This window comes from Giraffa tippelskirchi, chromosome 4, assembly GCF_054371585.1.
Source record: "Giraffa tippelskirchi isolate mGirTip1 chromosome 4, T2T-mGirTip1v1.2.pri, whole genome shotgun sequence".
Lineage (NCBI taxonomy): Eukaryota > Metazoa > Chordata > Mammalia > Artiodactyla > Giraffidae > Giraffa > Giraffa tippelskirchi.
Genome location: NC_137278.1, coordinates 172,892,105 through 172,910,551, shown reverse-complemented (window position 1 = coordinate 172,910,551; position 18,447 = coordinate 172,892,105). Strand labels below are relative to the sequence as shown.

Genomic DNA, 18,447 nt, shown 5'->3' with positions numbered 1-18,447 from the left:
GAAATTGGTTAGCCAAGAAAGATGCAGAAGTGGTGAATTGAGCAGAACTATAAACCATGAATGGAATGAGATAAACTGAGCAGGGCAACATTTCAGATAAGGAAGGAGTAGGTGCTGCAACAGGAAGAAGATTCAGTGCTTTACTCAGGAGTTACCTATTTATTTTATGAAAGGAGAAGTAATCAAAGTGTGTGAGATAGAAGAACTATCCATAAAGCAATAATTTAAGGTTAGTGTGAAACCTTCAAGGCAGTAACAATATGGACAATATTCACCTTCAACTCTTAATACTCACTGTTCACAATTCACATTATACTAGTGTTTTAAAAATGGAAAAGTGAATCTCTAAGAGAAAACTTGCCCTTTACACAGCTAACTAATGATACAGCTCAGGTAAGCATCATGATATTCATATTCCAGCCTACTTGGAAAAGCAAAATCCATTGATTGTAATTTTTGCTGTTACTATTTTAAAAAGTCACAAAAATGTTTCTTATAATGTATCCCATACAACTTCCACACCCATTATGTCACAACTGTCCTTCAACTTCAGAATGATGTCCTTTGGAAAAGAAAAATGAAATGTTATAGCATAGAATAAAGTAAATTTTGAATAAATAATCTTTACCTTTCCAATTTAAATTAAAGTTCTTGTAGCAGAAAATAACCTGAAAAGCTGAATTTGGTCCACATATGACTAAATGTAGGAATTACTCTGTGAGTAGAGAAATGAACATACCTATCATAATCCACAACTGCAATGGAGAGGCTGACCTGGTCCACATTCTCCGGAGGGATGTCGAAAATAATTGCCTCATTGTACACAGGGTTTAGAGTGTTTTTCTTTGTAGTCGTTTTCTTCTTTTTTAATCTTCGACCCTCACACATCAGAGACACTTTGACATAAGGATCTAGCAATAGAAAGGTAGTTTTAATAAAATGCAAATAATAGTACAAAGCACAAATAAAAACTGTGGTTAATTTTATTAAATAAGAAAAGTGGTATATTATGTCCTATAGTGGTATGTTATGTCCTATAATGGTATATTATGTCCTATACTTTCAATTAAACCAAAGAAATTCTTGCCCTGTTAAGAAAGTTCTAGGACCTACAACAGATTTCCCAACCTGGGGATCCAGCAAAGGGACTGAGAACTCCCAGGGAATTTGACTTTGAAGTCAATTCCTGTGTGTCCAGGAGTCTCTGGAGGAAGCATCAGTCAACAGTGGCCGACTGTGGAGTCAGGGGCACTGAATACAACAGTGTGGGCATAAGTCCTTTTGAAGGAAGTCGCCATCATCACCATTACCTCTACCATAGTTTGCCCTCAGGCCTAACAACAGGAAGGGAACACAGCCCAACAGAATATTGGATTAAAGATATACTGAACATGGCACCACCTATCAGAACAAGAACCAGATTCCCCCACAGTCAGTCTCTCCCATCAGGAAGCTTCCACAAGCCTCTTATCCTTATGCATCAGAAAGCAGATAGAATGAAAACCACAATCACAGAAAACTAACCAAACTGATCACATAGAACACAGCCTTGTCTAACTCAATGAAACTTTGAGCCATGCCGTGTAGGGCCACTCAAGATGGATGGGTCATAGGTAGAGTTCTGACAAAACGTGGTCCACTGGAGAAGGAAATGGCAAGCCACTTCAGTATTCTTGCCTTGAGAACCCCGTAAACAGTATGAAAAGGCAAAACGATAAGACATTGAAAGATGAACTCCTCAGATAGGTAGGAGCCCAATATACCCCTGAAATAGTGGAGAAATAACTCCAGAAAGACGGAGAGACAGAGCCAAAGCGAAAACAATGCCCAGTTGTGGATGTGACTGGTGATGGAAGCAATGTCCAATGACTTCCTATGAACAATATTGCGTAGGAAACTGGAATGTTAGGTCTATGAATCAAGGTAAATTGGAAGTGGTCAAACAGGAGATGGCAAGAGTGACCATTGACATTTTATGAATCAGTGAACTAAAATGAACCAGAATGGGTGAATTTAATTCAGATGACCATTATATTTACTACTGTGGGCAAGAATCACTTAGAAAAAACGGAGTAGCCCTCATAGTCAACAAAAGAGTCTAAAATGTAGTACTTGGGTGCAATCTCAAAACTGAAAGAATGATCTCTATTCATTTACAAGGCAAGCATTCAATATCAGAGTAACCCAAGTCTATGCTCCAACCACTTATGCTAAAGAAGCTGAATAGTTCTATGATGATCTACAAGACCTTTTAGAACTAACATCCAAAAAAAAATGTACTTTTCATCATAAGGGACAGGAATGCAAAAATAGGAAGTCAAGAGATACCTGGAGTAACAGGCAAGTTTGGTCTTGGAGTACAAAACGAAGCAGGGCAAAGGCTAATAGAGTTTTCCCCAAGATAACACACTGCTCATAGCAAACACCGACTTCCAAAAACACAAGAGACAACTCTACACATGGACATCACCAGATGGTCAATATCAAAATGAGATTGATTATTTTCTTTGCAGCTGAAGATGGAGAAGCTCTATACAGTCAGCAAAAACAAGACCAGGAGCTGACTGTGGCTCAGATCATGAACTCCTTATTACAAAATTAAGACTAAAATTGAAGAAAGTAGGGAAAACCACTAGATCATTCAGGTATGACCTAAATCAAATCTCTTAATTATACAGTGGATATGACAAATATATTCAAGGGATTAGATTTTATAGACAGAGTGCCTGAAGAACTGTGGACAGAGGTTCATGACATTGTACAGAAGGTGGTGATCAAGACCATCCTCAAGAAAAATAAAGGCAAAATGGTTGCCTGAGGAGACCTTACAAATTGCTAAGAGAAGAAGAGAAGCTAAAGGCAGAGGAGAAAAGGAAATATATACCCATTTGAATGCAAAGTTCCAAAGAATAGCAAGGAGAGATAAGAAAGCCTTCCCCAGTGATCAGTGCAAAGAAATAGAGGAAAACAATAGAATGGGAAAGACTAGCGATCTCTTAAAGAAAATTAGAGACACCAAGGGAACATTTCATGCAAAAATGGTCACAATAAAGGACAGAAAAGGTAAGGACCTAACAGAAGCAGAAGATATTAAGAAGAGGTGGCAGGAATACACAGAAGAACTATACAAAAACGATCTTAGTGACCAGGATAACCATGATGGTATGATCACTCACCTGGAGCCAGATATCCTGGATTGAGAAGTCGAGTAGGCCTTCGGAAGCATCACAACGAACAAAGCTAGTGGAGGTGATGGAACTACAGTTCAGATATTTCAAATCTTAAAAGATGATGATGTGAAACTGCTGCACTCAGTATGCCAGCAAATTTGGAAAACTCAGCAGTGGCCGCAGGACTGGAAAAGGTCAGTTTTCATTGAATCCCAAAGAAAGGCAGCGCCAAAGATTGTTTAAACTAGTGCACAATTGCAGTCATCCCACGTGCTAGCAAGGTGATGCTCAAAAATCTCCAAGCCAGACTTCAGCAGTACATGAACTGAGAACTTCCAGATGTTCAAGCTGGACTTAGAAAAGGCAGAGGAACCGGAAATCAAATTGCCACCATCAATTAGATCATTGAAAAAGCAAGGGAGTTCCAGAAAAACATCTACTTTTGCTTTATTGACTATTCCAAAGCCTTTGATTGTATGGATCATAATAAACAGTGGAAAATTCCAAGAGATGGGAATACCAGACCACCTTACCTGCCACCTCAGAAATCTGCATGCAGGTCAAGAAGCAACAGTTAGAATCAGACATGGAAAAAAAGACTGGTTCCAAATTGGGAAAGGAGTACATCAAGGCTGTATATTGTCGCCCTGCTTATTTAACTTATATGCAGAGTACATCATGTGAAATGCTGGGCTGGATGAAGCACAAACTGGAATCAAGATTGCCGGGAGAAATACCAATAACCTCAGATATGCACACGACACCATCCTTATGGCAGAATGTGAAGAGGAACTAAAGAGCCTTTTGATGAAAGTGAAAGAGGAGAGTGAAATTCTCCATCTTCAGCTGCAAAGAAAATAATCAATCTCATTTCGATATTGACCATCTGGTGATGTCCATGTGTAGAGTCATATATTGTGTTGTTGGAAGAGGGTGTTTGCTATGAGCATTGCATTATCTTGGCAAAACTCTGTTAGCCTTTGCCCTGCTTCATTTTGTACTCCAAGGCCAAACTACCCATTACTAGAGGTTTCTCTTTACTTCCTATTTTTGCATTCAAGTTCCCTATGATGAAAAAGACATCTTTTTTGGATGTTAGTTCTAGAAGGTCTTGTAAGTCTTCATAGAACCATTCAACTTCGGCTTATTTGGCATTAGTGGTTGGGGCACAATCTTGGATTACTGTGATATTGAATCATTTGCCTTGGAAATGAACAGAGATCATTCTGTTCTTTTGAGATTGCACCCAAGTGCTGCACTTCAGACTTTTGTTGACTATGAGGGCTACTTCATTTCTTCTAAGGGATTCTTAGAATAGTAGTAGATATAATGGCCCACAGTAGTAGATATAATGGTTATATGAATTAAATTTGCCCATTCCAGTCCATTTTAGTTCACTGATTCCTAAAATCTTGTTCACTCTTGCCATCTCCTGCTTTACCACTTCCAATTTACCTTGATTCATGGACCTAACATTCTAGTTTCCTATGCAATATCGTTCTTTACAGCATCAAACTTTACTTCTGTCACTGGTCACATCCACAACTAGGCATTGTTTTCACTTTGGCTCTGTCTCTTCATTCTTTCTGAAGTTATTCTCCAAAACATTAAAAAAAAAAACAAAAACAAGATCATGGCATCTGGTCCCATCACTTCATAGCAAATAGATGGGGAAACAATGGAAACAGTGACAGACTTCATTTTCTTGGGCTCCAAAATCACTGCAGATGGTGACTGCAGCCATAAAATTAAAAGACACTTGCTCCTTGGAAGAAAAGCTATGACCAATCTAGACAGCATATTAAAAAGCAGAAACATTACTTTGCTGGCAAAGGTCTGTCTAGTGAAAGCTATGGTTTTTCCAGTAGTCATGTATGGATGTGAAAGTTGGACCGTAACGAAAGCTGAGCACTGAAGAATTGATGCTTTTGAACTATGATGCTGGAGAAGACTGTTGAGAGTCCCTTGGACAGCAGGAGATCCAACCAGTCCACCCTAAAGGAGATCAGTCCTCAATAGTTATTGAAAGGACTGAAGCTGAAGCTCCAGTTCTTTGGCCACTTGATAGGAAGAACTGACTCATTGGAAAAGACCCTGATGCTGGGAAAGACTGAAGGCAGGAGGAGAAGAGGACGACAGAGGATGAGATGGTTGGATGGCATCATTGACTCAATATATATGAGTTTGAGCAAGTTTCGGGAGTTGGTGATGGACAGGGAAGCCTGGCATGCAGCAGTCCATGGGGTCACAAAGAGTCAGACAGGACTGAACGACTGAACTGAATTGAACTGATATAATATTTATCAAAAGTTTGCTTTTTGTACCTTTTTATAAAAAGGAAGTACGGTTTTGGAAGAGGGTATAGGCATTGGGGTGAGTTTGCTAGGTGGTTAAAACTGTCTATTCCCTCTTCATTTGTTCTTTTTTTCATTATACTTACCCTCCAATTGTAGCATCACAACTTTTTTTTCTATCAGTGTAATAATAGATCTTATTTCCTTAGAATAAGCCAAAAATGTGACATTAATTTATTTCAGCAAATTAATGAAATTAATGTTTTTTAGATTCTAGAAAAATGTATCTGTATATTTCATAAGCATTTGTACCAAGGGGCCAAAACACATTTTGTGGCTGGATATAAGGTATATAGAGGAAAACAAGGTAAAATGGAAATACTCAATGACTGTTTGCATTTTTTTAAACTTTTTATTTTACATTGGCATACAGTTGTCAAACTCAGCTGAGCGACTAACAAACACACATACAGAGTTGATTAACAATGCTGTGTTAGTTTTAGGTTTACAGCAAAGTGGTTCAGTTATACATATACATGCATCCATTTTTTTTCTAATTCTTTTCCCATTTAGGCTGTTACAGTATTGAGCAGAGTTAGCTTCCCTATACAGTAGGTGTTGTTGGTTATCCACTTTAAATATAGCAGGGTGTGGTGGTGGTTTAGTTGCTAAGGCATGTCTGACTCTTGTGACCCCATGGACTCTAGCCCACCAGGCTCCTCTGTCCATGGGATTCTCCAGGCAGTAATACTAGAGTGGGTTGCCATTTCCTTCTCCAGAGGATCTTCCTGACCCAGGAATTGAACCCTGGATCTCTTGAATTTCAGGCAGATTCTTTACTGACTTAGCTATGAAGGAAGCCCAGGTTGTATATATCAATAGCAGGGTGTACATAGCCATCCCCTAATCCCTGACTATTTCTTTCCCCCACCCATTCCCCCTGGTAACCATAAGTTTGTTCTCTAACTCTGTGAGTTTGTTTAAATAGAAATATTGATCAATGGAACAGGATGGAAAACCCAGAAATAAACCGAAGCATCTATGGTCAATTAATCTATGACAAAAGTGGAAAAACTAAACAATGAACCAATAGAGGTAAGACAGTCTCTTCAATAAATGGTGCTGGGAAAACTAGACAGCTATATGTTTAAAAAATGAAATTAGAACATTCTTTAGCAGCATACACAAAAATAAGCTCAAAATGAATTAAAGGACTACATGTGAGACCAGACACTGTAAAACTCTAAGAGCACCCATGGCTGATTCATGTCAATGTACGGCAAAAACCACTACAATATTGTAAAGTAATTAGCCTCCAATTAAAATAAATAATTAAAAAAAAACTCTTAGCGCAAAACATAGGCAGAACACTCTCTGACATAAATCACAGCAACATCTTTTTTTGATCTGTCTCTCACAGTAGTGGAAATAAAAGCAAAAATAAACAAATGGGACCTAATTAAACTCAAAAGCTTTTGCATAGCAAAGGAAACAATAAACAAAACTAAAAGACAATCCACAGAAAGAGAGAAAATATTTGCAAACAATGTGACTGACAAGGGGTTTGTTTTCAATATTTACAAACAGCTCATGAAGCTTAACATCATCAAAACAAACAACCCAGGGCTTCCCTGGTTGCTCAGTGGTAAAGAATACACCTGCCAATGCAGGAGATATGGGGTCAATCCCTGATCTGGGAAGATCCCACTTTACGGAGCAACTAAGCCCATGAGCCACAACTACTCTTAAGCCTATACACTCAAGAGCCCAGGAGCCACAACTATTGAGCCCACATGCAGCAACTACTGAAGCCCATGAGCCCTAGAGCCCATGCTCCCCAACAATAGAAGCCACAACATTGAGAAACCCAAATGGCCTCTACAGAGTAGCTCCCGTTCACTTCAACTAGAGAGAAGCACATGCAGCAACAAAGACCCAACACAGCAAAAATACAAATAATAAAAAAAATAACAATTATAAAATACAACCGAATCAAAAAATGGGCTGAAGATCTAAATAGACATTTCTCCAAAGAAGACATATAGATGGCCAAAAGGCATATGAAAAGATGCTCAACATTGCTAATTATTTAGAGAAATGCAAATCAAAACTACAATAAGATATCACCTCACACTAGTCAGAATGGCTATTATCAAAAAGTCAACAAAAAACATACGCTGGAGAGGGTGTGGAAAGAAGGCAATCTTCCTAATCTGTTGGTGGAAATGTAAATTGATACAGCCACTATGAAGATTTCTTCGAAAACTGGGTCTTCCCTGGTGGCTCAGACAGTAAAGAATCTGCCCACAATGCTTGAGACACAGGTTTTGATCCCTGGGTTGGGAGGATCCCCTGGAGAAGGGAGTGTCTACCCACTCCCTTTCTCCCTTAAGAATTCCAGTATGCTCACCTGGAAAATCCCATGGACAGAGGACACTGGTAGGCTATAGCCCATGGGGTCACAAAGAGTCAGACACAACTGAGCAACTAACACTTCACTTCACTTAAAAAACTAAAAACATAGCTACCATATGACCCTGCAATCCCACTCCTGGGCATATACCCAGAGAAAAACATGGTCTGAAAGTATACATGTATCCCAATGTTCACTGTAACACTGTTTTACAATAATCAAGACATGGAAGCAACTTAAATGTCCATTGATAGTGGAATGGATAAAGAAGATGTGGTATATATATATATATATGATATATATATATATATCATACACACACACATACATACATGATGGAATATTATTCAGCTATTAAAGGAGAATGAAATAATGCCATTCACAGTAACATGGATGAACCTAGAGAAGTCATACTGAGTGAAATAAGTCAGATAGAGAAAGAGAAATACTGCATGGTATTGCTTATATGCAAATCTAAAAATGATATAAATGAACTTATTTGCAAAATAGAAACATTCCTATATATTTTTCAATTTTTAATAATAGGAACTATGTTCTAAGGAAGAAACTCACTTTTGTGGTATGAGCCCCAGGCCTAAGTCTCTTATTAACAGCGAGAATGAAGCCTGGTTTATCATTTACTACCCCCATCATGTCTCTGATGACATTTTTCTATTAGTGATAAAGATAATTTACTGGTTCCTTACTTGATTCACAAGGCTGTTGTGAGTCTTAATGAGGTGATGTTCTCAAAGCATGCACTCCCCTGATGAGAAGCTTCATATAAATAAAAAATATTTTTGAACTTAATTGCAACTTTGCTGTTTGCTTGTCTGGAAATTTGGTTCTCTTTCAATACGTGGTAGAAAGAGCAAAATAAACAATAATTTGCAGAATACATTGTTTATCTTAAGTTCTTCCACATTTGTTTACTTAAGACTTTTTCACCAAAATGAATGTGGAATTAATTTCCTTTCTATCTTTATATTTCAACTGCTGCTGCTGCTGCTAAGTCACTTCAGTCGTGTCCAACTCTGTGCGACCCCATAGACGGCAGCCCACCAGGCTCCGCCGTCACTGGGGTTCTCTAGGCAAGAACACTGGAGTGGGTTGCCATTTCCTTCTCCAATGCATGAAAGTGAAAAGTGAAAGTGAAATCGCTCAGTTGTGTCTGACTTTTAGCCTACTAGGCTCCTCTATCCATGAGATTTTCCAGGCAAGAGTATTGGAGTGGGTTGCCATTGCCTTCTCCAATGGCACTGAAAATTTTTAAGAATGAATAAAAATTCATAACAAATTTTAAGATGAGACAGAGAAAGATAAGCAATGAGAAGTCTCCTTCCCATCTGTTCCCATACTTCTCCACCCCTCAGTTTTTATATATCACTCAAATATTTCTTTATGCAAGTATTAGCAACATGATACATATTCTAAGATTCCACATTCTTATATCGAAAGGAGCATGATATCCATATTCATGCTTGTACTTCATTTTTTTTTATTCAGTTAGTTTTTCCTGGAATCCTTTCTACATTAGAGTTCTTAATACTTTTTGTGATGCAAAGTTAGTTTATTTTGTTCTGAAGAACCAAAAGGTTATAGATTGAACTCCCCATGTCATCTATTACTATTTCTTATTTATTTAATTCAACAAATGCTACTGACCTCCCTTCTCTGTCCTTATCATTGTTTCTTCCACAGAGCTGTGCCGAAGTTCCCTATTAACTTACAAATAACTCCAGAACTGTGGTGATTTAAATGAAGGGATTTAAGAGAATGATGTGGTTTTACCTCTTTATCAAATCTAGCACAAGAGAAATTTCCTCCAAGAATGTTTTTAAGGTGTGTTCATTTACTTTATTATATCTCTCTGTTTCTGCTTGCATGCATGCTCAGTCACTTCAGTTGTGCTCGACTCTTTGTGACCCCATGGACTGTAGCCCTCCAAGCTCCTCTGTCCATGGAATTCTTCAAGCAAGACTACTAGAGTAGATAACCATTCCCTTCTCCAGGGGATCTTCTCCACCCAGGGATCAAACCCAGTTCTCCTACATTGAAGGCAGAATCTTTACCATCTGAGCCACCAGGGAAACCCATAGTCCAAGGATCTTCCTTTATAAGCAACTGACGAGCTGTAAATAGTGAAAGCCGCTCAGTCGTGTCTGACTCTTTGCGACCCCATGGACCATACAGTCCATGGAATTCTCCAGGCCAGAATACTGGAGTGGGAAGCCTTTCCCTTCTCCAGAGGATCTTCCCAACCCAGGGATCGAACCCAGCTCTCCCACATTGCCGGTAGATTCTTTACCAGCTGAGCCACAAGGGAAGCCCTGAAGTGTATGGTAAGTTACACATTTTTTGTGAAAGAACTAAATCAGTAGAGAAAGAAATTAAAATATAAACCCAAGTTCAAAGGCCATCTACTTGATAATACCTTTGAAAAATGTCATAGTGATAATGTAAACTAAAGAGGTGTTTAGGACACTTTAGTTGGTAACCTCTTTTTCTACTTTTATAGTGCCCCAAGGCTTCCCAGGTATTGCTAGTGGTAAAGAACACACTGCCAATGCAAGAGACATAGAGATGCTGGTTCAACCCCTGGGTTGGGAAGATCCCCTGGAGAAGAAAATGGCAACCTACTCCAGTATTCTTGCCTGGAGAATCCCATGGAGAGAGAAGCCTGGTGGGCTACAATGCATAGGTTCACAAAGAATCAGACACAACTGAAGCGACTTAGCACATAGTGCCCCACAACAGAAGAATGAACTTAATAATTCAGTAGCCATTCATAATTTCAGCTATATGGCATGTTTATTCGGGAATGTACCCATTAACCAATTGTGAGCATACCTGATGAGCCAGTGATATCCATAGCCTTCAGGTTTCTGCACTTGATGACTGTCAATGTCATACGTCCAGCAGTTGGCAAATAACAAAGGGAAAACATGATTTCACCCAGATCTATACTTTCCTAGAAAGGAAATAAGTAATGTTAGCAATTTAAAATACCAGATAGTGAAAAAAAAATTACTGCTGAGTAAAAAAATCCCTTTAATGGACTATTTGAATTCCATTTTAAATTGTTTTATTGAGGATATGTGTTATAATGCAAAAATGCTCTAATAAACAGGTAAGAAAGGAGAGTATATCTCAGCTGGTATTTTGATATATCCACTTGTATTTCTAACCAGAATCTCAAACTTAATACAATCAGTCTGCTGGTTCTACTCATTTGCAAACATTTACTAAAACCAGTTCCTCTGTCATCCTCCAAAATCAGGAAATGGTATCTTTTTTTAATTAGTTTATTTTCTATTTTTTAACTTTACAATATTGTATTTGTTTTGCCATACACTGACATGAATCCACCATGGGTGTACATGTTTTCCCCATCTTAATTCATCCAGAGGTTGCAATTAAAAACCTAGCACTTACTTTTATTCTTCTTTTTCTCTCACCCCTAATACATCCAACCCACATCTTGTCTACATTATCTATAAAAGGTATCTGAAATTACTGACGTTCTTTGCAGCTCTATTACTATTAATCTCATGGAAGCCACTTTCACTTCTTATCAGGATTACTATAAAGATTGATCAGAAGCAGTCAGTGTGGTGACTTATGAAATGCAAATCACATTATCTCACTTTCCTGCTTAAAATCATCTAAACAGCTGGCATATCTAGGAAACTCCAGATTACTTTTGTCCTTGTATAATTATTAGGAATATCTCTGTCTATTATTAAATATGTCTTTGTTTAGATAATGTATTACAAAGTCATACACATAGGCCCTATGTGATCTGGTCTCATCTATCACTCTGTTAATCTCTTGCTCCTCCCTCAGTTCACTCTCATGTAGGCCAAAAGGCTTTTTTTCAGTTATTCATCAGATGATGTTTGTTTGTGCTTTTGACTTTTGCATTTTCTTTTTCTCTCCCATAACTTTACATGGCTGATTCCTTCTCACCATGTAGGACTCAGTTCAAAAAAAAATCTCTTCAGTGAGGCCTTCCTGCTTCCTATCCTATATCCACCCTACTGACAGATTCTTCACATTTTTTCATAGCACTAAGCATCATCAGAATTATCTTTTAAACTCATTTTTCATTTCCCTGACTCCCATATGTAAGGTCTAAGGGAGTTTTTCCAGTAGTCATGTATGGATGTGAGAGTTGGACTATAAAGAAAGCTGAGTGCCAAAGATGTGATGCTTTTGAACTGTGGTGTTAGAGAAGACTCTTGAGAGTCTCTTGGACTGCAAGGAGATCAAACCAGTCCATCCTAGGGGAGATCAGTCCTGGGTGTTCATTGGAAGGACTGGTGTTGAAGCTGAAACTCTAATACTTTGGCCACCTCATGCGAAGAGTTGACTCATTGGAAAATACCCTAATGCTGGGAAGGATTGGGGGCAGGAGGAGAAGGGGACGACAGAGGATGAGATGGCTGGATGGCATCACCGACTGGATGGACATGGGTTTGGGTAGACTCCAGGAGTTGGTGATGGACAGGGAGGCCTAGCATGCTGCGATTCATGGGGTCGCAAAGAGTGGGACATGACTGAGCGACTGAAATGAACTGAAGGGAGTATGGGTTAGTCGCTCAGTTGTGTCTGACTCTTTGTGACCCCACAGACTGTAGCCCGTCAGGCTCCTCTATCCATGGGATTCTCCAAGCAAGAATACTGGAGTGGATTGCCATTCTTCCCTGGTGGCTCAGTGGTAAAGAATCTGCCTGAAGTTCAGGAGATGCGCATTCGGTCCCTAGGTCAGGAAGATCCCCTGGAGAAGGGAATGGCTACCCACTCCATTATTCTCGCCTGGAGAATCCCATGGACAGAGGAGCCTGGAGGGCTACAGTCCATGGGATCGCAGAGTCAGACACAACTAAGGGAATATAGTTCTTATCTATTTTATTTTTTAACCTAATGAAGGTACATAGCTGACTTCCAGCGCAGTTTTTGAAGGAATGAAAATGTTATTAATCTGGATAAAAATCTGAACTCCTTTGCTTCATTTGTAAAGTAAAACTGTCCATAGTATCCTGGTATAGATAAATTTGCTGTCAAATTCTGCATAGATAGTGGACAAATGAAAATGAGTGTGAACAATGCATATTCTGGATGCTTCTCAAAGAGTTGTTTACAGGAGTTAAATTAAATTATTCCTGGTAAGAAAATCTGTGGTAGATTTAATACGGGGAAGAATAAGTTGCTATTCATTCAGGTTCATAAAACTTGGTTCTTAAAAATTTTCATGAAACACTATTAACATTTATTGGACTAATTCTTACAATTCAAGTTCTGATCTATATAATTCCCATTTCTTTATTCATGGTCTAGAATTGGTGTTAGTTGCTCAGTCATGTCTGACTCTTTTCTGCCCCATGGACTGTGCACAGTAGCCCACCAGGCTCCTCAGTTCATGGAATTATCCAGGCAAGAATATGGGGTGGATAGCCATTCACTTCTCCAGTGGATCTTCCTGACCCAAGGATAGAACCTGGGATTTCTGCATTGCAGGCAGATTCTTTACCATCTGAACCATCAGGCCTAGCAATTAAGAGTATAAATATTAGAGTCAGTTAAACTTGTGTTGACTCCTATTTTTTCCTTATGAGCTGTGAGATCCTAGGAAATTTAATTAAGCTTTGAATCTCTGAAATTTCATTTTCAAATTGAAGAAAATATCCTCCCCACAGGGGTTTTAATCAGTAATTGAGATAATGTAAATAAAGTTCAAGGCATTTAACAAAGTGATATGATAAGGCATGCTGTTTTGTTTATTGCTGTATTGCTATCACATGGAGCAATGCCTTAGCACATATCAGGGGCTCAGAAATATTAGCTAAGTGAAAAAAAATAAATAGAAGAATTATTATTTTTAAAAAAGAGTAAGAAAATAATTATTTTAAAACAAAAGTATATCCAAATGGCTCTCCTCTGGGTTGTTTGCTGCACACTTAAAGTAGTAAGAAAAATCTAAAAGGAGAGGCCTGAGGAAAACAGGAAGATACAGCCTCCTACAGGACTCATTCTTTTCACTACCAAGAAAATATTGAGCATTATTTGTTAGGTACACTGGTAGGTGCTGTAGATACTAAAAGAGAGATGGCATGATTCTGCCCTCGAAGATCAAAGCTGAGGAGGAAGTCAATATATAAGATTATAAAGGGTTAATAAAATAAGCCTGCATTTATTTATCTGATTCTTTACTTATTCTCCCTTTTTCCAAGAATTTCATGGAAATTCAGTTAATGGGTTAAAATTCTTTGTCTGTAGCCCATCCTTCTTTCCATTTCTGGATGTTTGTCCTCCCAGGAGCTATTAATCAGAATAGGCACTTTTTGTTGAAAGCTGGTAAAAATTAAAGTGCTGTTAACCTGCTGTACTCAATATGCCAGCAAATTTGGAAAACTCAGAAGTGGCCATAGGACTGGAAAAAGTCAGTTTTCAATTCAATCCCAAAGGGCAATGCCAAAGAATGTTCATACTACTGCACAATTGCACTCATTTCACATGCTAGCAAAGTAATGCTCAAAATTCTCCAAGTTAGGTTTCAACAGTACATGAACTGAGAACTTCCAGGTATTCAAGTTGGATTTAGAAAAGGCAGAGGAACCAGGGATCAAATTGCCAACATCTGTTGGATCATTGAAAAATCGAGAGTTCCAGAAAAATATCTTCTACTTCATTGATTATGTTAAAGCCTTTGACAGTGTGGATCAAAAAAATTGTGGAAAATTCTTAAAGAGATGGGAATACCAGACCACCTTACCTGCCTCCTGAGAAATCTGTATACAGGTCAAGAAGCAACAGTTAGAACCAGACATGGAAAAACAAACTGGTTCAAAATTGGGAAAGGAGTATGTCAAGGTTGTATATTTACACCCTGCTTGTTTAACTTATATGCAGAGTACATCATGAGAAATGCAGGGCTGGATGAATCACAGGCTGGAATCAAGATTGCCGAGAGAAATATCAACAACCTCAGACATGCAAATGAGACCACTCTTATGGCAGAAAGTGAAGAACTAAAGAGCCTTGATGAAGATGAAAAAAGATAGTGAAAAAGCTTGCTTAAACTCAACATTCAAAAAACCAAGACCATGGCATCTGGTCCCATCACTTCATGGCAAATAGATGGACAAACAATGGAAACAGTGACAGACTATTTTGGGGGGCTCTAGGATCACTGTAGATGGTGACTGCAGCCATGAAATTAAAAGACCCTTGCTTCTTGGAAGAAAAGCAATGACAAACTTGGACTGCATATTAAAAAGCATAAATATTACTTTGCCAACAAAGGTCCATCTAGTCAAAGCTATAGTTTTTCCAGTAGTCATTTATGGATGTGAGAGTTGGACCATTAAGAAGGCTGAGCACTGAAGAATTGGTGCTTTTGACCTGTGGTGTTGGAGAGGACTCTTGAGAGTCCGTTGGACTGTAAGGATATCAAACTAGTCAATTCTAAAGGAAATCAGTCCTCCATATTCATTGGAAGGACTGGTGCTGAAGTTGAAGCTCTAATACTTTGGTCATCTGATGGGAAGAGCTGACTCATTAGAAAAGATCCTGTTGCTGGGAAAGATTGAAGGCAGCAGGAGAAGGGGATGACAGAGGAAAAGATGGTTGGATGGCATTACTGACTCAATGGACATGAGTTTGAGCAAGCCCTGGGAGATGGTGGACAAAGAAGCCTGGCGTACTGCAGTCCATGAGGTCACAGAGTCAGATACGACTGAGAGACTGAACAACAACAACAAAAATTAAAGGATCCTTTTATAAATATAGAACAAGTTACCAAGTGCCACCAAGAAACATGTTGGGGATAGTGATGGATAAGTTAGGAAAGCAATAGGAGAGATAATCTCAGAGATGAAATACTTAGAATTCAACAGGAAATGAACCACATTTTCTGCTTGCACAGAAAAAAGTACACAGAGACTTCTAAAGGGATTAATAAAACATTTTCATACCTCTGACTGATGGTTTTACTTTTACACATCACACAATCTGTAGGAGTAATTTTTCTTTTTCTTTTGATGTATCACATGTTTACGGGGTAGAACAAAGAAAGTTTGCTGTGTTTGGTGCCATCTCTGAAACATCCTATCTATGAATCGAGTTGCAACATAATTTTGACTATCAACAGATATTGGCAAATAGGAAGAGGTTAAATTGAGGAGTGATCGAAGAACTAGCCCAAATAAACTGAAAGAAAAGAACATGATTAAAGGACCACTTTGATGACAAGCTAGCTGGCTTTTTGCTCACTGCAGTACTAAGAAACCCACTTAAATGTGTAAATTCCATATAGTCAGGAGTTTTAAGGAAACTGGAATGAGCTGGGTGGGGAAAATTAATGTATTATAGACTTGCATAATAACTGCACAAAATTTGAGTCTTCATTAAGACTAAGTTTTTCCTCTAGGAAGTAAGAATTTGAAAGACTTAAAACTGCCCATATATGGAAAAGGGCAAAATACTCTCTAGGGTAAATACCAATATTCTTCAGCTTTTTAAATCTGGAAGCAATACAAGAAATAATTATGAGAAATGAACTTGATGAAGGTAAATGGCTGTATGACCTATAAAAAGATCCCATAACAAAAGTGCATCAAATCTCTGGATTTTGGTGACAGTCTTCTGAGCTACAATGTGCAGTACCCACCACTGAATCTGTCCCTATATTGATAGCCAACCTCCAGGGACCAGACTGAGTTTTATTTGACTCTGTCTGCCCCAGAGCAATGCAGTTTATAAGGAAAGTCACTTTCAACAATCTGAACTTTCCAGGCTCAGCAAAAGACCAGAAAATAAACTGGAAGTTCTCTGAACATACAGCATAAATATAACATGGGTATGCAGTAAAATTCTCTTCTATAAGGATCCTATACCATCCCTATTCAACATCCATTTGCTATTATTTTAGACAAAATTCTAAGAAGAATGTTTAATTGGTGTATCAATCTATAACAGATCAAAACTCACACGTGAAATTGTAAAGTTGGGAAAACTAACAGCACTAGGTCTAGAAAAAGCAGAGATAAATGATAGCTGCAGAGATACAAAGCATATAAAAAAGAAGCAAATACTGTATTCTAAAAAGGATAGCAATCTAGAATAATTTTGTATCAAAGGCGACTAACACTAATAATGCCTCAGTAACTTAAAAATGTCATTTTATTACAGAGTTGAAGAGTAATTAAAGTTCAAAATGATGATTCTGAGTCATCAAGCTAGGGAAAATTATCCTTTATGTTTTGTTTAAGAAAGTAGAGAAGTATACACTACTTTTTGGAGTTATTTTTATCCCAAACCCTTAAAATGTTTAAAATAACAATTTTGGCTTAAAATGAGAAATACTATGAATTTCTGAAAATTTTATTTATGAGTAATCTCATTTACTGTAATGCTACATAAATATGAACTCCCCATATTAACCTTTAAAAAACATTTGTGTCTTTATGCATATAATTATGTGAAAGCCTACTATTAAGTCTAGGATATCATATTCCATAAATTTTCTTTCAGATAGAACAACTTTAATTTAATTATGATACACACACACATAATTGGTAAAACAATGACAATTTTCTTAATCCATACTTGGAATAAAGGGTTTATGAATAAAAGCTAACACTAGGATCAGATTAGACACTGTATCTTTGATTTCTTTTAGCTGGTTCCACAGACATAGAACTGGAGAGATCAAGATAATTGATGATTGGCTACAGTCAACCTCTGAAACATAGACACAGTTATAAAGTTTTTGTGTGTACTGTGTCACAAAAACAGCAATCGTTGGAAAGATAAATCAACATGCAAACAATTGCACTGCACATCTTATTTCAGGACTAACTGAACTAATAGCAAGCTCAAGATACAGAGAGGAGGCAGTTTAAAGGCTCAATGACTAGTGTGTATAATAACCAAGGGAAGCACTCCTGGAGGGAAATAATCATTACGTTGGGTTTGAAGAATTAACAAAATTGAGTTTTACAGGGAAGAGGAGGAATAATGCTACAGGTGAGTACTATGATAAATACTCAGAAATAAGAATGAACAATTTACGTTGAGAAATATGGAGTTTGGCAACGTGTTGAAGGAGGTTTAAGGCTAGATATAGGTGGTTTGGTGACTTCTCTGGGCAACAGGGATCCAAAGGTTTTGGTAACACTGGAGAGTGGGAGCTTGGCAGAATGCAAATGGCATAGGTTCCTGGATTGGAAAAGCCAGAGCTGAAATCTACATCTTCCGTGTACTAGTTCCCAAGCATATGGCAAAAATATGACCTCCTTTAACTTCAGTTTGATCACAAGTAAAATGGGGATAATAACTTCTACCTCACAAGGTAGGTATCATCCATATAAAGTGCCTGGCATGAATAGACATTCAAAAATAATGATACGAATGAAAATAATGGTTTAAAAACATTTATCTATTTTAAGTAGGCTAGATTAGGCCGGGAAAAGACCAAAGAGAGGGATCACTGAAGTAAAGAGATATAGGGAAGTGCTGGCTAAAGACATGCTTGAATTCAGAGATATATTAGGAAGGATCATTAAGA

General features: G+C 38.0%; 1 protein-coding gene across 4 annotated transcripts in view; it reads right to left on the bottom strand.

Annotated features, from left to right (window-relative positions):
• SYT10 (synaptotagmin 10) overlaps positions 1–18,447 on the bottom strand; it is a 187,750-nt gene that overhangs the window by 11,822 nt on the left and 157,481 nt on the right. For all 4 annotated transcript variants that reach the window (XR_014082402.1, XM_081591569.1, XM_081591567.1 and 1 more), the window contains 2 exons: positions 10,728–10,848; positions 740–911 (listed from right to left, as the gene is read on the bottom strand). Coding sequence is in view for 3 of the 4 variants with exons in the window: in XM_081591569.1 (XP_081447695.1) it covers positions 740–911; positions 10,728–10,848 (293 nt within the window). In the remaining variant the exon portion in view is untranslated. The remainder of the gene's footprint in view (positions 1–739; positions 912–10,727; positions 10,849–18,447) is intronic.